A 25,989-nucleotide genomic window follows, 5' to 3' on the forward strand; every position below is an offset into this window, starting at 1 on the left:
CATTTTAGCTCCTATTAGAGTTGTAGCCGGCCCTAGTGGTCATTATCTCTTTCATTCTATCAAATATATCAAAATCCTAGAGAGTTCTCTCTCAATTTCTAGTGGATTCCAGTATTGTTCTTTTAATCAAAGGTTGGTTTGATTGTTATTGTTCTTTCTTTGTTGATTTGCCTGTGTTAGTTGGTATTAGAGCTAACGAGTTTCCCTTAGATCTATGACTAACAACGAAGGAAGAGGACAACACCAAGCTACTGGAGAGCGTGAGATTGAAGCTGTTTGGGCGGCGATTGAAGCTCAACGAAAGCAAATGGACAAGTTGTGCGAGATGCTTAACAGATTCATGATTCAAGTGCAACCCACACAGCTTGTGCAACCTGGATAGGATGACAGTGAAGTTCCTGCTGAGGAGATGCCCTCGGTGGAACCAGCAACCAGACCCGCCAGTGGTGGTAGAGGACGCGGTGGTGGACGCGGTTGTAGAGGACGTGGTAGCCATATTCCTGTTCAGCAATATCAACAACCATTACCAGAACATTCAAATTCAAAAGATGGTGAAGATTTTAGGGGTTATGCTGGTTACCAAGCAGCTAGGCAACAAAGGCCTTTTGAGGACTGTAGGCTTAAGGCAGATATTCCTACATTCAATGGAAATTTTGTAGATTGAAGAGTTCTTGGATTGGATTTCTGAAGTGGAGAGGTTCTTTGATATGATGGAGGTTCCTGAGGAACGTATGGTGAAGGATGTTGCTAAGGTTTGGTAGAAGATGAAGCAACTGATGATGGCGAGGTTCTTACCACCAGATTATGAGCAATATCTGTTTCAACTCTGTCAGAATTGTTACCAGGGTAATAGGCCTGTATTTGAATATAATGTCGAATTTAATAGACAGTCCACGTGCAACAATTTGTCTGAATCTGAAATGCAAAGGGTAGTTAGATATTTAAATGGTTGGAAGCCATCTTTGAGAGAGAAGATTGGGTTGCAAGTTATATGGAGTGTTGATGAGGCTTTTAACTTAACCTTAAAGGTTGAGTTGATGAAGGGAACCATGGGGAAAATGAACCAGAGGCGTAGTGTTGCAGAGTCCTCTTATTCTCTATACAAGGGGAGAAGCTCACAGGCACCAGCGACTAGTCTAGCGTCGGTGTCTGAACGTACCACAGCGCCTACAACACAGAGAACTAAGGCTGGAAAAGGGGGTAGTAATAGAGTCCAGGGAGGAGCTAGGAGTACCAATCCTAATCCAAACCCTTACGCGAATGCAGCCCCAATTAAGTGTTATTGATGTAACAAACCAAGGCAAGAGTCAAATGAATGTCCTGATAGGACGCCAGTTAATGTAGCAGAATATGAAGATAAGGAGGATGAGCAGGGGGCTGGAGAAGATGAAGAGTATGAGGGTGCTGAGTTTGTTGAAGAGGAAGGTGAGCAGATTATGTAGTACAGAGGATTTTGTTATCTCCCAAACAGGAGGATACTTCGCAGCATCATAGTTTTTTAACAGAAGGTTTGTGACCTTATTATTGACAGTGGCAATTGTAAGAACTTTGTGTCCAGGAGGCTTGTGGAGCATCTGAAATTACCTACAAGGAAGTATCTCCATCGTTATGCCATTGGATGGATTTAGAAGGGACCTATAGTGAGGCTAGAAGAGATGTCATATTCCTCTTTCTATAGGCAAGCAGTATCATGATGAGGTCTTGTGTAATATTATAGATATAGATGTTAGTCATGTGCTTTTAGGTATGCTTGACAATTTGATGTGAATATGACTTACACGGAAAGAGATATAATTTGTCTGTTTAAATGGGGTGATCTTAAAAGGGCAATGGTTCCTTCCAAGGAACGTTCTGTTCTGGTGCCCAAGACTGCTAAAGTGGAAGGGAGTTCTTTTTTGACCATTGTTTGTTCTGAACATGACATTGGTGCAGAGTATAAGAATGTGGAAAAAATGCATGCCTTGGTGGTGAAGGTCGACCAGAAATCATTAATATTCGTTATTCCATGTTGTTGCTGTGTCAATATCGTACAAATTTGCACAACTCCAAAAACTTACTCCAGATTATCAACTGTACAGACTTTTCTACAATATTTCTATTGTACAGATCCTTTATCATCAATTGAGAGAATTTTGCTTTGGTGTTGAACTGAGTGAAACCTTCATACATCTGAAGTCCCCCGTATCCGAATTATGCATCATCAAAATTTGTGAGAGAAAAATCCCCTTCCAAAGGACAAATCCTTTTATGTGTACCAATAAACAATGCCAAATCATTAACATAAGATTATTCACCATTCAACAGTGCATCACCGCAGAAAAAGCCATAGAAGTATAAATGCGTATGGTACTAAATCCTCTTACCAATCTGGAGACTGGTGAAATCATTTTGCTCCTTTGGCATCATAACAACCAATTGTAGTTTCCCTTGCTGGCACAGTTTCACTGGATTTTTGAATGTTGTGACCCTCGCAACATCGTTTTGTAACCAGACATGCAAAATACTAAAGGTTTCGCCTGCATCAAATGCAAATTTCCACTCTCTTGTAGATATAATGAACCAATCTTTCCTCCCAGATTTGGTTGCCTTAACTTCAATGTACTCTCGTCTATTGTCCTTCTCAATAACAATGTCATATGGCAACCCAGATTCTCTCTCTTCATTAACCCAATTTACAACCTCCTTGCCAAAAATTCCAGTGAAGTACTTAAAAGCAACACGCTCACCCAATCTCCCAGTTAGAATTGCTTGAGTTGCATCTGGTGTACTCGTATGAAGCCGATCTCTGTGTCTAAATTTAGATAAATTTGACACAGAGCTATTCTCCAAAACATCCGACTCAACAGGATTGACCATAATGTCAGACTTAGAACCTATGTCATCGGGTGCATAAAGAATCTGGTGCTCCAGCATTTCAGAATCTGGCAAAACAAAAGATCTTGAAGTTGCAACCATATCACTTAAAATCGCACAATCAGTGTCGATATCCACCGGAACTGTGTCATGTATTTCCGGGAGAATGTCCACGGAATTATCCCCTTCTCTAATCTTCAAGCTGTCAATGCACTGTGGTTCTGCAGCCCATGTCTTAAAACCATTTGCGCGAGCATAACTGAAATCAGGTGCGGTTTTCCAATCTGCAGGTGGCCAACTGGTAGTCATTTCTCCTTTCCTCTTGTGTTTCGAGGAAACTTGCTCCTTTACTGCTGTTGAAGATAAACGTTTCTTGAGTTGTTCATCATTATCTGTCAAGGAAGTGACGAGGCACCATACAGCTTCGTCATCAGGAAGCCGTGGAACCTTTTGGCTATTCAAGATGAAGAACTCAGTTTGTTCCTCCGTGGACCCTGATTCTGCCATGATCGCAACCATATGAAGAAAATTCGCTAAATGTAGTTCAGGAGTTCCATCAAACAAAAATCGGGAGAGTTCCAGAAACAAGGTATGAGAATCTGATTCCTGGGTTGCGTACAAAACATTACCCTGTAAAACTCAATATTAGAAAAAAGGATGTGATTAGAATCAACATAAGCCCTTGTCCATAACAATATAGAGCAGCGAAAAATGTATGCAACTATATATAGAAGAAAAAGCAACTTTGTACACCACAAACAATGCAGCTAGCAGAAGTCGAGGAACCAAGAATTTTAGTTATAACATCGATGAACATTTTTATATGCTGGATATACATTTTCCATATATTGAGGAAGTTAGATTTAGGCAACTTATATGAGCTGAATAAAATAAGCCTTCCATTTTTAGAAAAAGAATTAACCAGTTCCATATACAGCATCCATTTTATGCTCAGATACCATGGACCTTGATCAGTAAGTGGCACTACTTGTACCATTTTATACATACATATATATACATATATATATATATATATTGAAATAGAAATATTATATATAAATCAAAGACACAGTGACAACTACATTCAGTTTATTTTCAAACTAATTCTACATTCATTTATGGTAGGAGAATTTTTTTGATAGGCAACACATTATTTAGGGTAGGAGTTAGCGCAATTGAAGACAAGATGCAAGAGAGAGCCATTTAAAATATTTTCGGGCATGCACAAAGCAGGGATATTCGTGCAGCGGTGAGAAGAGTTGAGAAAACTCAAGTACAAAATTGAAAAGGGAGGCAAAACAAATACATGGAATAAAGTGAACAACAAGATGTCGACCCTATAGATTAGTTGTGATAGTGACTCTTTAGATCAGCAATAATTGCATAAGGGAATCCAAACACATGACCAACTTATATTTCTCATGTAACACTTTGTTGTGACGATGATTAATTCTGCTCTCACATTTGAGAATACTCACTGTAAGACAAGAAAATGAAATAAGCTCAACAGAAGATCCACTTTCATACCTGAAGAAGACAGCTACATTTGCATCGCTTTTTCGATGCACCACCACAAGCTTTAATTACATACCTATAGAACAACTTTTCAACAACAATAATCTGTAGCTGACTTAAATTACTGAATCCTGACTGCTTTAGTTTTAAATATTTATCAGGGTGTACACCGTAGATGTATCTTTGAGCAAAAGGAAGAGCCCATCTCACCAATAAAACTTTAAAGCTAGAGTCTGCAAGACCATAATATATTGCTTCACGTGTTACAACCTGCATTGATTCAAAATATATGAAAATAATGAGAAGTGAGATGTAGTACTCTATATGACCTCATTTCTGTAAGAATGAGAACAAGTAATATCGTGCATTTGATATTTACTGTAAGCAGCAAATCAATAATTATATTTCACTGATTATATAAATGTCATAAGTTCAAAAAACATTATCATATATGGAGAAACTTGACTTCGTATATTTAGCGACTCTGGAAAGATGACAAAGTTTTCATAGAACATATAGCAACAACAGCATGAAGACATTTCTCTTTGAACTCAATTGACTGATCACAAGGATAAGTATTCCTCAGAGGTTTTGAGGGATCAGAGTAATCCCATGATAACTGAAATAATGTTGAAATCAAATACATTTTGCATATAAGTGAAATGGACTATCCTAATTCACATTGATGAGGATCCAAGTACTAAGTAGGATGAGAGAGAGAGAGAGAGAGAGAGAGAGAGACTATACTTCCGATAGAACTGGTATCCCTAAGCTTCGTAGAAGGATGGATACTTTAGTTTGAAGCATCTCTTGCTCATCACCAAGTTTTCCAAAATACAGGAAGTCAATATTGTCCACATGCTTAAATCTCTTTTTTAATTTCTTATCGTCACACCAGCACACGAGACCAAAAGACGGGTGTAGAGAAACCCACTTATCTTGTACAGTTGGAAGCACTGTAGATTCCAATTTTACAAGACTTTCTTTCAAGTGGCTAATATCTTCCGAAGTTAGTGATCCAGAATTCAGTTCGTCAGTCCACTTGAGAAATACTTGAAAAACCTACGGCATAAAATAAACACTTTACTTTCATTCTAAACAGCAAATAAGATTCCTTTAGATTTAGTTACTTACAACATGGGCAACTTGTGAAGGCAATGCAACGGTAGCTAACTGCAATAAAATTTGGAGGTGGCTGTGGAAAGGAGGGATCTCATTTACCCCACACTCATTAACAAAAAAGTCATGAAGTCCAGGATAAGTATTGCACAGTGACTTGCTAAAAGGGGACTGAGCTACACCTACAACTCGACTAAGGTCAATATCCCTCACTTGGTCAGCAGCACCTGTTGAATCATGCCAATATACCTCTTCAGATGACAGTAATGCACCACATACCACATCCTCACGCCTAGAGCCCAATGCAAATGGAACAAATATACAAGACCCTGAATGGAAAACCTCAACAACCTTCTGCTTTGAAGCAGCCATTTCATTCCAGATAAATGTGTATAGTCTGGACATTTGTGCAATGCTGCAACCAAAAACTCAAGTTTAACCAAAGAATAGAATACTAACGCTGATGTAAACTGTGGAAGACGATTTAAGAGGGACAACATATCATACATAATATCACAAACTCATTATCACAGGATCTACATATGCTGTTAAAAAATTTATGAGTGAAAATATAAATCTTCTAGGACAACATGTGTAGGATCACAGGCTCTCATCAGTGCAAATTATCAAGCCTATAGATCCATAGTGGTATGTCAAATTAAAATAATTAACTTACTGGCCATGATTCCAGTCCAGTAAGTTAAATTCCAGACCTGCAACAAAGCCGGAGAAAACCGAAAAAACCAGCCGTATTTGACTTAAAGAAAAAATTTTATTTTAAGTAATTTTTTATTTATTTATCTCAAATAGAGATTTTTTGATAAACAAATAGACTTATATAGCCAGTTATTCTTAGTTTTAAAGATGGTTTTGCGTTTATTTAGTAGAAAAATGTTCATCTTATTTATGTTTTGTTTCATTTTTATATGTATTTTATATAGATTACAAATATAAAATAATTTTTATATACTATTTACGAATGAAACAGTGTCCCGGAGGTTAATCCGGAAAAACCGGAATTGTAAGGCTTTCTGGTTCAACATCTGGTACAGTTTCTATAACTATGTTCTGAACTCTAGCCACCACTAAAAACCAGCAACGATCAGAGGATGGTCAAGATGGCCATAGGGGAACAACATTACAACAACATTTGCTGATTTGCACTATCTCAACAACATTTCACAAAAGGCATGTCTTCTGCCAATAAAATGGCTGCATCCCAGAGATCTTGCTGACTGCCATCCCCACGTTACCCTTACTGAAGTCCTCAGCTTCTAAGTTAAACTCTCATCATCATAAGCACTCAGAACAAAACTTTTCGATTCAACAAACGGAAAGATTCTAACTTTCCTCGAGAAGATATGTCTGATCCTTTAAAGGTATGCTTTATCAGACCTAAACTTTCTTGGTAGCCAAACAAAGCGTGAGAGAATAGGAAGAATAGTGATTGACGGTAACAGCTGCATGTAGTGAGCGAGAGGAGGTGCGAAGTAGCGAGATGCAGCAACAGTTGCAGTTGATGCCAGTAGCATGAAAGGAAGAGAGGAAGGGGTGGAAATATCCCACACTTGGTTGAAGTTCTAGTCTCTTAGATATTCTTCTACCATCAGATTATATTTCTTTCTAATCATTTTAAAGAAATATAATTCCAGTGACGTTTTTTAAGCAGCAAAATAAAGGAATTTGTTTAGGAAGGGACCAAGGGTTCACTATAGTACATATAGGAGGTTTAAGTAAAAGATGCAAACTCAGTAATATCTAACATAATATTTATCCCAATCATAAGAAACAGAAACCAGTAAGCTAGAGAGTGAAATGGGATTTTTCAATGCCTTAAAGACCCTTGAATTCCTGTCTCCAACTTCCAGAAGCATATTATAAATCTTAGAGAGCAGCGCAAATTCCATTAACAAAAAACGCATTCATCATGTAATTATTTATGGTGGAATTTCCTTTCTTTTTTTATCTATCCAAATATTAGAAAGGGAAAAGTATTATCCCATCCCTTCCCTTCCCATCCAAATACACCATAAGAGAGAAAAAGGCCTATTTTAAAATATTCCAACAAGAAGTTTTGTCATTGCATTCTTATCTCACTCTCTGCCCATAACACATTTACACTTTTCACCATCTTCAAATTATGCCCCTAAAACGTTTTTTGCAATAGAACTGTTTGGGTACTCCAGGACATGCAGTTATGGTCAATCTTTGGTGTCTAGACCCTTTTATTCAGCACAGATTTGGAGAAAATTCCGAATAAAGAATAAATATCTTCATTACTATTGATTTTTTTTTTTTGAATAGAAAAATTTTATAACCAGGCACCAAGGGGGTGCAACCCAAACAGGACTACAAATTAGAGGGAATCAGACTGTCAAAAAAATTGGAACTAATTCCACTTGTCCACTGCTTAAGCACAGTAAGCCAGCCATCTAAAAAAACTGTAATCGAACATTCCTTGTCCTCAAAAATCCTGAATTACGTCCTTTCCAAATTAACCAGCAAGTGGCCTGAAGAATCAAAGCCATAAATTTTTGCCTGGCTTTGTCACAGACAAGAAACTGCCAGGCCTTCACCCTGAGATCAGGTTCCTCACAGGGACCCAGTTGACACCCATCAAGTTCCAAATCGTACCCCAAACCTTTGCCACCCAACAGCAATGCAGCAAGAGATGAGGGATAGATTCCTCTTCGGATTTGCAAAGGACACATCTGCTGGGCAACAAGAAACCCCTTCTCTTAAGGTTATCAAAGGTAAGTATCCTTCCCCAAAGCACCTCCCAAAAGAAAAAGGAAACTTTAGCAGGGCAAGGGGGACGCCAAACCCAATTCCAATTCATGCTCGGAGACTCTATCGACTCTATCATTCGATTGGCTAACAAGAGGTGTGAATAGTAAGACTTAACCAAGAAAGTTGAGTCAGATAAAAGAAGCCAACACATCTTAATCTTCCTCATTACTGCGGCTAGGCAAATGAGCATAGATAGACTTCCAGAAAGTCATAGAAAGTCATTACTATTGATATTTGGATAAAGTAGGCACTAAGTGGTGGGAGTAGTAGCTAGATAGCAAACTTCATTACATTCTTTGTGCGGACTACTGCTGAGCTAGCGACAGACATAACGAGACAGGATAGACAGAGAGAGAGAGAGAGAGAGACAGAGAGAGAGAGAAACGGACTGAGAGCAGCAGCTGTGTGTTTGTGTATGGGTTTTGAGGAAAAGTAACGGTCTTCTTCTATTTTCAATTTTTTTTCGTGATTGAACGGTTCAAAGGGCACTAAAGATCACTGACTGACTTCAATCGTGACATAAATGGTATTTGATACATATGGCATTAAAAGGCAAATATAGCCGTTTTGTGATTTGACACATTGTACAAGCATATGTGCATGATTGGCTGTCAGCCAAAAGTAGGACATTGATAATTAGTACAAATTAAGTGATATAGCGTGCCTTAAAAAAAGTTGTGATATAGTGTAACAACACTGCAGTGGCAAGCACTGAGGAAGTCAGATGTATGTAGCCTTACCCTGCATTGCAGGGAACTATTTTCCAGTGATGCTTAAGATGTGGTAAGCAACTTTGTAACTACGCTTCATGTTGCCGTTAACACCCCACAAAATGCAAATTAGTTCTTTTGACTAAACACAACCACCCAAAAAAAAGAAAAAATTACCAAAGAATAATGCCAGATATCGAAGGCCAACAAGATAAACGTTACAATAAAGATGCTGCAATACCTGGCATTAAAAGGGGTCCCAGACCTTCTCCATACTTTCAGAATATCCAGGATATCATCAAGTGTAACTTTAGTCTTAAAGCCAATATCACTTGGTAACTTTCCACTCCTTACCTGCTTCAAATAAAAAATATACAGCACAAACTATCATATCTATATAAAGATAGCACTTTGATAAAAGGTGATGCGGTAAAATGGAAAATAAAGAGGAATTACACCCAATAATTCCAAATACTATGGAATCTACCAGAAGATAGAGTTCTTAGTAAAAGAGTACATTAAGCATCTACAGAAAACAGGCCCATCTAAACATATTCAGAGATTGCAACAAAATCGTCAAGTAATCTTGTTTTCACTTATTTATATGTCAAACTTAACCATATATCATTGAAATCTTCACAAATTCCTAATGTATGTACATTTAAACTAACCTTTGGAACAGCATAAGGAGCAGAATCACCCATGATCAAGCGCACTGCATCAGAGTCATGGAATAGATCTTTGGGATAATGAAGTTTATTATCCATACTTGATACCACCCACTGAACATCACAAAGGTTTCTTATAAATGAAGAACTGAAGGATCTTCTATTACAACTAGAATTGAAATCACAGTAACCTGTTGTTTTGTCACTAAAACAAGTATCCCACATTGAATCAAGAACCTCCAAAAGATATTTACAATTGTCCTGACTACCACTGGCAGACAAAACGGATAACAGACGAACCAATTCAAGGGATTCCCAGTCTTTGGCAATTGATATAGGAGAGATGAGGACCCTGTCCAACATTAAATTGTTTAAGACAGAATGAGATATATCAGCAATACCCTTATCAACTTGCACGACCTGCACAAAATCTGTGATGCCAATTTCCTGGAAAAATCCCCTCCATTTCAAGAGTCCAGATGACAGTGATTTCAAAGCTGGATGCTTCAAGTAGGCATTATCAACCTCATGCCATTCCATATCTATGGCACCAATCAATCTTTTTACGTCAACAGGATTTCCAAATTCTTCACTGAAATGAATTGATGTCTTGGTTGGTTGTTTGAGCCCGTGATTTGTCAATATAATAGGTTTAGTTCGCACTGCCGATATTATGAATTCCCTTTCTGTATGACAATTTGCACAGCTAGATTGTAGGTGGATCATAATAAAGCAGATGTAATCTATCATCAAATTCTTGTCCATATTTACAATTCTATTATCAGATACGGCAGGCAGTATGTGCAGCTTAATGATTTCATGTGCAGAGAGTTGTTGGACTCCAATTCTATAAAGCATCCTTGTAATATTTTGAGCAAAATTCATACTTATGTCTGCGGCATCAATAGCAGGTGCAGAGAGAAGAGCAGGACTTACATTCCGAAGTGTAGCATATAAATTTGGAAAAGCTTCAAGGCCATTCTCACCATCAAATCCAGTGTTTAAAGCATCAGAATGCAACCAAATGGTACCTTCACTAATGGAGCTGTATGTACCATCCGAAAGAGGAATAAAAGATATTTTGCGAAGGTTATTTATGAGATCCATTTCAAATCCAGTATGCATTGAACTTTGCTCAGAAGAATGTGATGTCATTGTATAAAATGCATCTAGCCAAGAAGCTAACCAACTTAAACCCATTGATCTGAGGCCATTATCCTTGCAACATAAAGATGATAGGATCTGAAGTAGAACCTTGGGTCCGTACTCCTCAATGCCTAGTGCCCTTGCCAGTGAATCAGACAAAATTATATCTTTGTGCAGGAATCCAAGGCCAAGGTGCTCCTGAAGCAAGCCATCAGGTAAGAGAGCGAGGGCCTGTTTATTCCAACCTCTTAAACCCTTGCATGGAGGAACCCACTGATTATCTTTTCCTTCCAATAGCAAGCAGTTTGACATCCGTAATTTAGAGATGATCATTCGAGGAAGACTAGAAAAAAATCCATGCACCTCTCCAACAAGCGGAACAAAGCTCAAATAAGCAGCCATGGCTTTTCCTAAGTTCTCCTTGAAACAAGGGAGTGCACAAAAGGATCTTTGTGCATTGACAAACAAACCAGGAAACTCAGACAACAACCACTGGTTCCAAGGACTATCTCCATCAACTTCCTCTCTGGATGAAGGAAGAAGGAAATCACCTTGGAGAATAAATTTCAGACCGTACGTCCTTAAAGGAAGAAAAGCAAAAACAGGTTGCACCTCCAGATAAGGACTGTAACTTCCATCATCTGTTTCCTGGAGTGTAAATGCTAAAGCAATTTCCGTTGATTGCACATCACGACGAATGACATCGACCTGCAACCTCTGAGATGCTACAAACCAAGTCATTTGATCTTCCCCACATGAAACCTTTATGATACCATTCCCAAAAATTTCCTTTCTCATGACAAGAAGAGAATCATTGAGCCTATTGCGAAACTTGATGCACTTGAGGCGATGAAGAAATAATAGTAAAGAAGGATGAAGATCAGAAAACATTGTCACTATGTTGTTCATGGCACTTCCTTCCGATAATTGTGACCGGAAAGGAAGAATGATGCAAGTGTTCCAACACTTATTATCAAATTGATCATCGTCTCTAGCCACCAGCCTGCTTAAATAGTCAATATTGCAAGGCGGTATTAGTGTTGGTAAAACAAAACCAATCTGACCGTCTCCTATATCGAACTTGACATGAAATCCATTAGAATGAATCTCAGGAGCATCTGTGACCTGCACACAAGGTGGTCAAAATCGGAAAGGGACTGTAAAAATCAAAATCGTCAAATTGTATCACAAAATCGTAAGATTTTACATACGACTGTAGAATTAAGGATAATGATCACTAATATAACACAAAAACAATAAATAAAAAAATGTCCTACAATTACATAGAACATGTTCATTGACATGCTTCTAACATAAACAAAAAAACTATAATAACCACACAATAACATATTAAAGTTACATAATGACATAAAACAAGTTGTCTCGTTAATGGAAATGTAGTGTATGCAAGTTAATGGCTAGTTTTATTTGAAGATTCGGACTGAGGTGTGTCGTTTCACTTTCACAATTACCTAAAAAAATGTTCATATTACCCAAAAAGTTACAATTCATTTTTTTCTCTCTCCTGTCAGCAACAGTGCAGTAGGCAGTGATTGTTAGGACTCAGTTGGGCTGGGCTTTGCATAAAAGCTTTTCATGGGACAAAAACTAGCAATTGTTAAATTTGAAGAGCTCAAATACATCAAGGCTTATCAGGCTTAGAATCTTTACTCAGCCCAGTATCATGCCCACTAACTAAATCCCAATTCTGCTGAACCCTTCTTTTGTTCATGATTTCCCAAATTTCGCTCTGCAACAAGAAGAAATATGAAGACACAAGCATCTGAAAGGAAGCGGGATTTTTGGCAAAAGCTGGTATAAAACTAGATTTGACTACCTTGCCTGCACACCATGCATACTGACATAACTGAAGATTGACATAGATAGCTGACGATAAGTTCATTAAACTTCAAGTACTTAATGATAAATAGCAAAAGAAACAAAATTTGAAGGGAAGTAAACTGAAATATTAAATTATAGACTTAATAGCTCAGAAGTCAAATTGCCAGTCTTTTCGTCAAACCATACATAAAAATTCATCAAATTGATAGATTTTAAAAAAAATAGTAGCCACCATTCACAGTATCTTATATGTCTTGGTCCTCAAATTTATCCTCAATAATCATTATATAGTAAAGAGTATTTGTCCAGGATCTTTTATCAGTTTTGGGATTTTTTTCCGACATAAAACTTCAGTTTCCTATGTGCATGATGGACCTCACATTAATATTTCTGCCACTGCTTGCCTTAAATCACATTTGCACATCAAAAACCACATCTGGTGTACAGAATAGTATAGAATATTCATTACTGTATATTTTTTCTCATTCTCAAAATAGGAAGCAAGAAAGCTAATCTTCTCAACATACCCGAAATACTGATTTGAACCCAATGCCTTTCTGCCCTATGTAGCCAGCACCAGACCCTTTCTTTGTCGAGTTCCCAACATCACACAGGGCTCTGATGTTCTCAGCAGAAAAGCCTTTCTCATTATTTAAAACAATAATTCCCGACTCTTGTAGAATGAACGTTAGAGTAGGTTCCACATTTTCCAAATAAATATTATCGTCCGCATTTTGAACCTGAAGAAGCATTAATGAAAATCAGACACTTGCAAGACACCAAAAATCTTCTTTAGAAGCATTTTTAAGTCTTCAAAATGTAACATTAGTACAAAAGTTAAAAGTCTTAAGATAATATAAAATGTAACGAGTGTAAAAGTGATAATGATGAATGAAGGGGGATGAAAGCAAGCAAATGACAAATGTTGCACAGTATTAGGTCAAACAAACAGCAATAGTAGAGAGTAAATCTCATGGTAGTGAAATCGTAAAATCAGAATGGGAAAAGGGGTGTAAAATTGGAATCGTAAAATCATAAGATTTTACATACTATCTAAAAATAAGCATAATTTTCAATACCAAGACATGTCACAACAATAACATCATGCAATAACAATTAGATAATGTCACACATGTTCAAAGTTCTAAAAACCAAACATAGAAAAGATTAAACATAACTCAATCTCATGTTCCAACAACCAAAATACAAACTAATAAACTAACAAAAATCATCAAGATCATCATTTTCACCACTTGCATCACTGTCACTCCCAACATATTCATCTCCCTCCTCCATATTCACATTTTCTTTTATAACTTCATCTTCAGTTGGGTCATCAGGACCATTAGGTTCATCTGCAATATCATCATCATCAATTTCAATCCCTTCAGTTTCAAGTTTCAATCGCTTCAGTTCCAACCGCTTCATCAATTTGGACAACAATGGCATCCTCATTAACAGATTTACTAAATCTTCTCTTATGAAATTGCCAACCCACACCATACGAAAGAAACAAGTCAAAAAATCCCACAATTTCGAATTGTAAGCAAGGACTCCCAACCTTTTTTTTCCTTTTTTTAAAATAGAATACATATATCATCAGTTGGCTGGTATATCGTCCATACTCACATCGTTCAAAGATTGTTATATGGTTAACAACCTAACACGGGTATCATCTAACAACCACCAGTGTAGCATATATTCCTAAAAGTGCAAAAAATTTAATGGAACTGAGAACCAATGTCAAGTTACACCAATCAAAGCAGGATGGCTCTGAACAAACTTCCATAATGAATAAATCTGAAGGATTTTCGACAATGGGAGGGACAGACAGCCAACTGTCCTTCTATAGATACAGAAAAAGCAACGTAAAGCACTTCTGCATATGCCCTTCTGTGGAATTCAGCTAAGATGAAAAGGTAGAACCAAAGATACAAGGCTGATAAAGCATTCAAGTTCTTAAGCGTCTAATATTGTTAAAAAAAAAGGACAATATGTGCATGCATGAATTCATCCAAAAATGCATGCACTTCATCGTCAAATATCAACAAAAAAAATGTTAGAATACCTCCTTAAACAAAAAAAAATAAAAAAGAAGTGAAGAATAACGCTGAAGAAATGGCTTCTCCTGTCAGACTAAAATCAACTTAATCCAAAAAGTCAGGAATTTCATTAGGCAAATAATAAAGAAGAAATCAGTTTGCATGTTACATATGACGAGACATCGTTGAATTCTAGTACATCAGTATATACATGATTGATAAATGATAACGCATGTCACATAAGCACCACTTTCAGTACCAGGAAATTCAGGAAATGCACAGCAGCTGTGGCGCAGAAAATAGACCATAAAAAAATAGAAAGTGGGAGAGAGACGAAGAGGGAGAGAGAGAGAGAGAGGAAAAAAGATGAAGAATAAGAAACAAACAAAAAAATTCATAAAATGCAGTGCAAGGCAAAGAAATCCCCTCTAATGTTGATCTAAACATATGTAATTACAATAACCAGAAAATGAACAAAAACAGTAGACTTACAAGCTCAAGCAGAAAATGTGAATCCTGAGAATACAATTCATGTGAAAGACAATGAAGGGCTCTTCCTAAGCGAGCATGCTGTTTCTTCAAGATAATACTCTCTGTGTCTGAAAGATTCGGATCTAGACCAAATTCATCCCGCCTGATTGTCTCGATCACCAATCCAGCATCCTCATTTTTATTGATTTCAGTTGACTGTGGAATGTCATCACATAAATTTTCATCACTGGAGACCTGTGGGCCATCAGCTTTGTCAGTACATTCATTATGGACTTCATCTTCCTCATCCTCCCTCGCAGAGACAGGTAAGATCCCTTCATTACAGGAAGGCCTATTGAATTTATTTTGTGCATCTGTTGTTCCTGTCTTTAACTCAGACATAGGAACTGCAGAGCACAAAGCCTCAGAAGCTATATCAGTAACACTAGAAGAACAAGATGCATGGTAATCATTTATCCATTCCACTATGCCCAGAGAAAATCCTATATGATGCAGCATAAGACGCTGCTCTGGTTGCTTGCATCCGCCCAAAATGGCAGAAGGAGCATCTTTAATAACAGGTCTTAGACCAGAAAGCAACACGTCAGCGGCAAAACCCCAAAACTCAGATGGAAGATAACCAAGACAATCAAGGAAGAACCTTGAAGCAACAGGCACCACTTTATCCATTTTGGTCAAATTCCATTGCAATTTACTACCCAAATTTTCAGAAACTTCATCAGGCATTTGGTGTTCACTTACTGTATTCACATGCATACCAAAAATTTTACAGCTATCTGCTTCCATATTTTCCAGGTAATTCTTCGTAATGACTTCAAATGCACGGCTTGAATGGCATTTTAACAGTGATACAGGAACATGCTTTTCACCTCCAGCCAATGAAAACAAAGATAGAAGCTGCACTGCTGTTTGGAAGGGCAATCCCTGAAGCGCAACTTCCAAGAATGTATCAAAAGTCGCTGAATGATCAAGTCGAATAACTTTACCATCTGCCGTGACCAAACATAAGAGCTCTTTTGAATTAACCTCACTTAACAGCCATCCTACAAGAGGACCAAGACTGGGAGCAAATATTAGGTCCCAATGTGACCACAAGTTCAAATCAGACAGCATGGGCGCCCGGAGTAAAACTGCGATCGCATCCTTGGATGCAACAGTATCAAAAATCCTTAATTTCTGTTCAGAGTCACATGTCTCTGCATCAGTTTCTAATAAGTACTTCTCATAATGGGCTGAGTTCTGATTGCGACATGTTCCAAACACTGTGGCAGAAAACAGGACACTTCTGGAAATTACATTGCTCTTGTACTTCTCCATCGTTTCTAGAAAATCTTCCAGGCAACCATGCTCTGAAACTCTGAAATTGAGTGAAGGGAATTGTCTCAAAAGTAATGCAGAAATGCTTGGCTTGGTGATAGCTTCATCGTGCCACAAACTAGTTGAAGCTTGTGATAATAAAACAGTCAACAGATTCTGGGGCATGCAAACTTCCAAGGTTAAGTTTTGAGATATATCACCAGCCAATGACTTCTGGAATTCAGGGGGCAGTAGAGAAGCATGTTTTTCAAGGAACGTAAAAAAATCTCCATGACCGAGGGACCTGAACACCTCAACACAAAATTGCTCTGCCAGCCAAGTCTCACAATTGCACAGCTTCCTCAGGAACATAAATTTATTTTCCTTTAAGGATCTTTCATTGCTCTGAAATTTGTGATCAAGCTCAAGATAGGAACAGACCTTCCCCATAACTTCTTCCACACTAACATCTAAGAAAACCAGTAATAAGTAGCATTATAAAGTAATATTCATATATGAATAAAGCAGTTAGAAGATTGGATAATGTACCACAAACAAAAGGGAATAGCTCAAATGGGCAACAAATTTTTTGGTATAGAAGCACACAAAGTTATTGATACTGCAAAACATCCTAAATCCTAGAAAGAGCAAGAAAGATGAAAACGAGAAACGTGATATCTTTTCAGAATCTGTCAAACTTCTACACCTCTTAAATCACCTAGCTCCTTGGCAAGACAAATTAGCAGGGCTGCATCGAATTTTGGTTATGTTAGATTGGTACATGATTCACATACCTATTCCAGATAAACTAAAACAATTCCAACCCGCCACAGAGATTAGAAAAGAATTCTATAGCACATGTTTTTGGAATCATTGCAGCCTTCTAACACCAGAAGACACCCAACGATTTAATCCAGAAACATATGAAATTAGCTTCTGGAGGTTCATGTACAACACTAAAATTAACCCCACAGCTGAGGACAAACTATGGTGGAAGGCAGCAAACAATAAGCTCTTCTCTGTGAGTTCTTTTTACAGGGAGCTCCTAAAAGATAAGCTTCACCTAGGTAACTTGCAATTTCCTTGGCTATGGCTATGGAAATCCAAAGCTCCTCTTAAAGCAGTGTTTTTCTGTTGGGAGACTATTTGGGGAAGAATATTAACTTTGGATAACTTGCAAAGGAGAGGATTACATCTGGTGAATAGATGTTGCTTACGTAAGGAAGCATCTGAATCAATTAGTCATCTTCTCCTACATTGTCCTTGGTCCACCAAAGCTTGGACAAATGCCCTGGTGATGTTGGGCATTTGATGGGTCACAAATTCTACAGTGGATAAGGAGTTCATGGCCTAGCACTCTCTCGGCAGGGACAAGCTTCAAAGAAGTTTCATTCAATTGGTTCCTATGTCCATGATGTGGCTGCTATGGCTTGAGAGGAACAACAGAATATTCAACGACAAAGAATCATCCATTGACAGTTTTATAAATAATTGGTTTGATTGTCTTAAGTTTTGGAGTTTGTCCTTCTCTGGGAATATTTTCAACCATCTGAATCTTGCCCCCCTGTAATTTATGTTGGGTTGCACCCGCTTGGTGCTTGAATAAAATTCTTTTCCAATCAAAAAAAAAAAAAGAAATTTCCAACATCATGAGAATTTCATAACACAAAATAAAATCAGGCCTGTTTTAGCAGGAAACGAAAAAAACTCTTGGGGGTGCTAAATGCTTAGTACCATCCACCATTAGGATTTAAACTGTAACACCCCAAGTATCTGGCAAGGGAAATAACAATGCCGATGAAGTCCTACATGGTGGACGTGTTTATTCACCAATGTAGATGGATGTTGAACAGCTTTGCTGCTTACCACATCTCATAAGACTTGAGGCACGAGTTGGCACACCATGATATCCGCCTAGAGTAGATTGCCAGTACACAAAAACCCAAAATATGACTTACAATTGGACCAAACAAGTGCTCGAACCCAACAAATTTGATAATTGGAAATTTTTCCCTTCCTCCTCTTCATTAGAAAAATAATTTTGTGACAGAAAAATGAATGTACAAGCCATTCAAATTTACAGAGGCTTAGGATGGACAGAAAGAAAGGAGTAACTAACTAACTATTACTTCACTTTTTGAATATATGCTTTTTCAGCTCCCCACCAACCTCTAAAACAAGATATTGCAGAAAAAAATTTGAAACCCAGCAAGACAAGCCCGTAAATGCGAACAAATGCCAACTTTCCAACATATACTTAGGATTGAAGAATAAATCTTGCATGAACAAAATGAACATTGATCATGGATAACTTATTTCTGCACTGCACAGAAAGTTTTTCCTAAGCTTTGTTCTCTTGAAAGTATACAGTCGTAGTAGACGCAATTTCTGCAGTTTCCGAAATTATACATTCTACATTTATACTATGTAAGATTTAGTTAATTATAAATTTCTGCGGTTTCTGAAAACAATAATCTATTTCCACATCTACCTCAAGCTCTATGTATAAATTTTTTCTCTTTATAAAGCACTATAGTTAAAATATGTAGCCTACGTTCAACCTTAAAGGTCCTAAGTCCAGATGTGCAATGAAAATAGTATAGATACTGATGCCACGAGGTTGCAATATGCTAACTATTCAAAACAAGGGACATGAGAATTAAATTGTAGTAGGAGAGCAGAAGTATTTGAATATTAAAACAAAGAACAACTCACTTTATGCAACATCCTTTCATCATAGTTGCAACGAAAATATTAATTGTCCGCTAAAGGAAACATTACTTACCATGAGTAGAATATTCAGGAACAGCTGTTACAGCCTTTACAATTGGACCGACATCAATGCTTTCATATTCAGAAATCTTACCAGAAAGCATATTACTTAATCCATGATGACTAATGGCTTCAAAAGTATCATATATGCTATCCCACATCCCATACTTGATAGATGTCACCTGCAATTTGCAAGAAGCATATTGGACACATCATGACGAGTAAAGAATGCATGATTTGAAACACAAAACACAACACGCATGCATACTACAAATAAAAATAATGATTGCATGGCTGATGATGTCTAGTGCACTTTTTGGAGTTCTAGAATAAGTGAAAGGACAGTTCTGATTCAGCGACCATCTCAAACCCAATTCAAGAAGGTAAAAATTCAGTTTTGCAGTGTCTTAATTCATCCTGCGCTTGCAGCCGGTCCCAAGCCCAAATAAAGGATGAGGGTTGCGATAGGTACCTATGAACATGAGTCAAAATGAGAAATTTGTTGGGGCATTCCTTATGCGAAACTTATTGCATCAAAACCTGGGTGCAGTGGTAAATAAGTTATGACTGACACGGGCATAACTCAATAGCAACGCACAGCATAGGAGCCCGGGGGTAGTGATAAGTGAGCAAGGGCATGCTACGGTATCCCCTGCAAACAACATGGTACATTGGCACCCAAATGCAGTGAGGCATAGGCAGGGGTTCCCCCGTTATGGACAGATGAGGTTTAGGGTTTATGAGCCTAAAAACAGATGAGGATCCATGACTTTAGGATTAGGATAGGCACTTGGAGCATAGGCTCACTTACAGGCAGATTAGCTGAATTAGTTGACACAATTATTAGATGTAGAGTTAACATAATGTGTCTTCAAGAGACTAAATGGGTGGGTGATAGGATCTTAATGGTTAAATTGGTGTAAGGGAAGGAGATAATTACTGTCATAAGTGATTGCGCCTGGCAAATAGGATTAGATGAAAATAGCAACAAACTATTTTGGGAGAGCATCAATACGATTGTTTAGACCATTCTAAGTATGGAGAAAATATTTTTAAGTGCAAACCTAAATGGTCATGTAGAGAGAGAATGAAAACTTTGATAGTGTACATGGAGGGTATGGGCTTTGGGATATTAATGAGTTTGGATAAACTATTTTATAGTTTGTTGTGTCGTATGACTTGTATCTAATAAATATCTAGTTTAAGAAAAAAGAACCACATTTAATTACATTTAGAAGTGGACATAACTCTGGTCAGATAAATTTTATTATTACGCAAAAGATAGACAGAAGACTTTGTAAAGACTGTAGAGTGATTTCCGGGGAGAGTCTAACAACACAACACAAAATGATAGTGATGGACATATGCTTTAAAAATGACCTAGAGAAAGTTGAGTAGCTCGAGAGTATAAAATTAGGAGCTGGAATCTAAAATGGGATAAATATATAAAGCAGTGGGTCATGGGTTCAAATCTCCACTCATGCACTAGTTTCCTTGGGACCACTGCCCATGGCATATGGGTCAGGTAATTGCCCGGTGCATGTTGGACAGGAGACTACACATGCTCATGGGAATGGTCGGGGCAGAGCCAAAGAAACCCTTGTTAATAAAGGACAGAATCATCGTGCTCAATTTGGCAGTTGTTGAGTAGGACAAGCAAAGAGCAACAATGCTACCTCCTTCAGATATAGGTAGACCAAATAAGCATCTTACAGAAGCTGGAAAATTCAGGTTTGAGGATAATACATCAAAACTAACAAATTCCAGAGAAATCAAGAGGTAGAATATTCCATGAGCTACAATTCAGTGTTTCTTTTAGAATTCTGTTAAATAAATTTTTACTTAACAAAAGGTAAATCCAATCTGAGAGTCTCGTTCATAAGGGTAATCAGAGGATACAGATTTCACTAGAAAATTGACCAAGGAGCTTTCAGCCTGAAGTTTTTTCAAACACAAATTCAACAACAAATATGAGCTTGTCATCACATTCCCCTGGCTACTACGTGGTTGATTTAGATAGAAAGGAACAATAAAGTATTCAATGATAAAAAAGTTGCCAATACATCACACTACACTGGATCCTGGAACTGGAGTGAGCTAACACCTACTAAAACCACCAAAATACACTCCAAGTAGTAATTTAGGAAACAAAATCAAGTGGCTTGAGCCATAACTTACAGCAACATTTAGTAATCCAATGAAAGGGTAATTTGACATCATCAATTTCCATCTCTTCCTTTTTAAGGTTGCTCTTTTAGAATCTGTGGAGTCGTAAAACTTGAGCATTCTCTCAAGAACCTACATAACAAAACATGCCCGCTGAGCAACAAAAGCTCTTAATCATTGGATAAAAAAAATCTAAAAGTTATTAACTTTACACCAGAAGCACTTATCAAAAATATAGCCACATGGTAGCCCAACACAAATTCTGCAATAAGTTTCCCGAAAAAGAAACTTCATAAATAAAGCAAACTCTGTCTTAGACTGCATTGAGTTGTTGTCAAAGAGAAAACATAAGTGAAAGCGGTTGTATGTTTTAAATTAAAGTCAATAAAAACTGCGCTTATGTTTATCTAGTGTTGTGTAAAACTTCAAAATAAAATACACCTATTGGAACTCGAAATTACTTAACAAAAAGTTGTGTCTGCCACAAGACAATGTAGACCATGAACTATTAAATATCAATGTAATGAAATACATAACAATCAAATATTGAAATCCAGGAAAAGTCAAACAGAAAATATTTGAGCATTTCTTTGACAATGGTATTCACTGAGGTTACCCAGTCAATTTTCTGTGAGCTTCTATCTATCCTTAAAAAGTGTAATTCACAATTGCAATGGGAATACATTGAGAAAAAATCATCACGGATAGCAGAAATGGAATAGGAGGGATAAAAAAAAAAGGACTGCACTACAATCATTGTACATCCGCCACAAGACTAATGAGTAATGACTAACCTCAATAACAGGGTATTCCCTACATGCATCCTTCCAGGTTCTGATGAACATCCCTATAGATTCACCTGAGAGTAAACAATCGGCTTCATTCAATTCGGTAACCTCGCCGGCTTCGTTGCCAACTTCAATAGGATGAAGATCGTCTTTGACCACATCTCTTTTGAAAAACTTGGCTGGTGCAGACATGGAACAACTTTCCTTTCCTAATTTTCGTTTCTTCGAAGATGATTCAACACTGTCATGGTTCATTGAGGTGCCAGTAGCATTTGGGCAGGCACCCATTTCACCTTTCAACCCCAGCCGATTCATCTCTTCAATTGCAGATGGATAAGGACAGCTACTCACCCTGTGAGAAGTTTTGCTATTCTGTGATGAGAACTTAAGGCGGCGCCCTGAATAATCATCATTCTTTTTCCCATTACTGCTATCTTCACTATCTTCATCCTCCGAGCTTGATGAAAGAAATTGTATGTGTTTGCCACAAAAGTTCTTCCCTGATGAGGAAAAAGACTCTACACGCTGGGAAATTGCATCAAAACGTTCATCTAGCTGCTTCTTAATAGAGTTAAAAAGAGGTCGCCTCCTGGATTTATTGTTGAATTTTGGTGGGTCTGCCTCTTGGAATTTCTTTAGTGTGGCATTTTCTGATTTCCTGGCTTCTCGAATAAAAGAGATATGCATCCTGTAGCCATTTGAGTAGCAGCATGAGCCATGAATCTTAACAGAATAACCAATTCAGCTACAACTTGCACCTTAAGAGGCACTGAACACGAAGCATGATGTACATCATGCATTTAACATAATTAATCGCGTTCAACAACCCAAGCATAATTTGCAACATCAGCATTGACCCAAGAATAAAAAGCTTTCTTAAAAAGGTTTGAATTTTGTTCCTCAACATACAAAATGTGCATGAACAACATCTTTTTATCATGTTCAAACAAAGCTTTCCTACGGAAAATCCAGAAATTTCAGTAGAATCAGCAATCATAAAATTTATAAATCTTCCTATGACTCGTCAAAGATGACATAAAACCCAAAATAAACCTTAATAGCAAGATATATTTTCATGACAGTGAACAGATATATTCCTTGGTAGAATTCAAAAGCCCAGCTATTTAGATCAAGCCAGCACGTAGCCTGAATAATAATCTGACTAACAAAATATATATACTTACTATTTCATAAATAAAATAGGATAGAAGAAATGCATTATTTACCCTAAACTTTGGATGCGCACACCAAGCTTCTCCTTGCCAACAACCGATCGTTTTTTCGCAATGAAATCCAAAAGTTCATCAATCTTAATATCTTTCTTCTTACATTTATCCATGAACTCGCAAAGGCAAAGTAATATCTCCTCAGTAGTTATTTTAAACACTTCAGTAGCATCAGAATTTACAGAAAAGTAATGTAAGGCAAGGGGATGTCGCAACAAAGGACCCAATTGCAGCTCTTCAAAATGCTCAGTGCCCTCATTCTTGCAGATTGCCACTTCCAAATCGTACAATGAAGTAATTCTCCGAACCCCAACAAAGCAATGAATAAATGCATTGATCTAAAAGTAATCAAATTGAAGAAAATCAATACATATGAAACATAACCAAATGAAAACACAACACTTAAGTTTAGGACTTTCATTCAGCAACAATAATTAGAAAACAATTAAAATATCTTCTTCTTCTTTTTCTTTCGATTGTTTAACCAAAAAATGGAGGCTTAGACTCAAAGAAAGCTTGAAGTAGAGGAACAAACAATTTGTTCATGGCCCATGAGCTGCATTCAGTCAAATATCACTGAAACAGCAAAACACCATCACTCTGTCAACCAGGCACGTTTCTATGGTACGCCCATATTCCACTGAATTCAGTAGCCAATGGTAACAAGAATTGTTGTCTTTTTCCTCATGTTAAATCATTTGGGTTCATTTAATTTTCTGCATTTTTCCAGTTATAAAAGGGTATTTCATTAACATTCATGCAACAAAATACATACAGGATAAACTAGCAATTCGACGGAATGGATTGAAACTTTTTTATCTTTCTTTTTGATAAGCTTGCCAAAAAAAATTGAAATCACATAGATCAAACCTCAAGCTTTCAACATTTTTTATTTTCCATCATTTTCTCAGATGAAACTAAGAATGATGGTAGCGGAATAATCAGTGAGGAAAAGGAGTAATATCATTATAAAAGAAATGAAGGCCAAAAAAACATGTAATTCAATGCTCCATGATGTCCCTTAATTTCAGTCCTAAAGTTGAAAAACGATTTCTGAAAGCACATTCCGAATCAGGCTTTCTCCTAAACTTGAAGGGCAACAAAACTGAACCAAGAATCATAAACTATTTACAATGCATAGAAAAAATTTTGCATTCAAATTACCTTCCCTTCTGTGACAATAAGTTGGTGGAGAGAAGGAATCTCCTGCATTTGAAACCCCAAAGAATTCCAGGAATCCACCTGCAGAGCCACAAGTGCAGCTTGTGAAACATTCCAGGCGGACACATTCTCTTTGGAAGCAAGAAGATTAAGGCGAGCCTTCATCACCGCTCGGTCAATCCTCTCAAGTACTTCCTTGGGCTTCTGAGGCAAAGCCCCTCTTGGGACTGCAAGTACTTCCTTGGGCTTCTGAGGCAAAGCCCCACTTGAGACTGCATTATCAGTTCTCCCTTGAGCTTCCATCGGCTTCTGAGATATGCCATGGCCCTTTCCCTGGGGCTGCAGCTGAGGCCCTGAATTGGAGAACTGCTGATAAGGGAAAGTAGGGTTTTGGAAAGGAAAATTAGCGTTTTGTATAGGGAAGCTATTCGGGTTGTACTGGAGAGGAAACTGCGGATGATTTTGTAAGAACTGAGAAGAGTTGGCGAGGTTTTGAAAGTAAACACTAGGGTTTTGAGTAGCAAAATTGGGAGTTAGCGGTGGCTGGAACTGAAGAGAGTTGGCGAGATTTTGGACGTAAACAACGGGATTTTGGAAAGCCAAATCAGGATTCAAAGGTTGCAGCGGCGCAGACGAGGCAGAACCGGCGGGAGTATAGCCGGGGCGGTGCCCGTACATTGGAGGTTAAAGGGGAATCCGAGCGAGCGAATACAGACAATTTGAAAGGGAAATTATCGAAGACAGCAGAGAGAATCAATACAAATCGAACTGTTGAAGGTAAACTGAGAGCTATTGAGGTGGATGGAGGCCGCCGTGATCGCAGTCGAAGACCGACAGAGTAATTCAGAGAACTCCTTGTGAAGGGGAAGGCAACATAAATTACGGTGCGTTGGCGGCAACAATGAGGGTACCCTTCCGGTTTATGTTAGAATTTTCTTCCCTTTTTTTATAATAAGCTCAGTTTAGGTTAGAATTTAGATATTTTTGTTTATTTTACAAGAAAAATAAATTAATTAATTATCTTTTTTCTAATTTATTCATGGTCTGAAACAAAGAATCCATTTATTTCTTGTCCATACAAAATCAAAATATAAATTTGCTTGTGGTTGCAGCCCGGACAAAGGATTAGTAGGGTTGTGATAGTTTGACAACTAACTTAAAACTTTGTTAAACTTACGAACATGAATCAAAATGATAAATTCGTTGGAGCATCCACTTCAATAGCTATTTTGCATCTGGAGCTCTCCGAATAAGAACTTCTACAAGATACAACAAGTTATTATTATAAACTTTTACGTTTTGCATCATAAGTTCGTTCAGTTTCACATTCATGTCAACTAATGTCGACTACAACATCTTTGATTGATTGATGGTTGATGTCGAACATGGCTCTACCAGTCGAA

At 37.6% G+C, this 25,989-nt stretch overlaps 1 protein-coding gene across 1 annotated transcript; it reads right to left on the reverse strand.

Moving 5' to 3' along the window:
* Nucleotides 1–1,976: 1,976 nt before the first annotated feature.
* LOC120015035 (protein NO VEIN) lies at nucleotides 1,977–25,510 on the reverse strand. The gene is made up of 13 exons (XM_038867222.1): nucleotides 24,590–25,510; nucleotides 23,426–23,763; nucleotides 22,206–22,887; nucleotides 21,424–21,543; nucleotides 19,259–19,427; nucleotides 15,178–16,943; nucleotides 13,171–13,383; nucleotides 9,659–11,926; nucleotides 9,229–9,341; nucleotides 5,503–5,902; nucleotides 5,116–5,430; nucleotides 4,381–4,638; nucleotides 1,977–3,483 (listed from the first exon to the last, which is right to left on the reverse strand). The coding sequence occupies exons 1-13, from the start codon at nucleotides 25,262–25,264 to the stop codon at nucleotides 2,350–2,352; spliced, it is 8,451 nt and encodes a 2,816-aa protein (XP_038723150.1). The 5' UTR covers nucleotides 25,265–25,510; the 3' UTR covers nucleotides 1,977–2,349.
* Between the last annotated feature and the right edge of the window lie 479 nt (nucleotides 25,511–25,989).

This window comes from Tripterygium wilfordii, chromosome 14 (genome assembly GCF_013401445.1).
Source record: "Tripterygium wilfordii isolate XIE 37 chromosome 14, ASM1340144v1, whole genome shotgun sequence".
Classification (NCBI taxonomy): Eukaryota; Viridiplantae; Streptophyta; class Magnoliopsida; order Celastrales; family Celastraceae; genus Tripterygium; species Tripterygium wilfordii.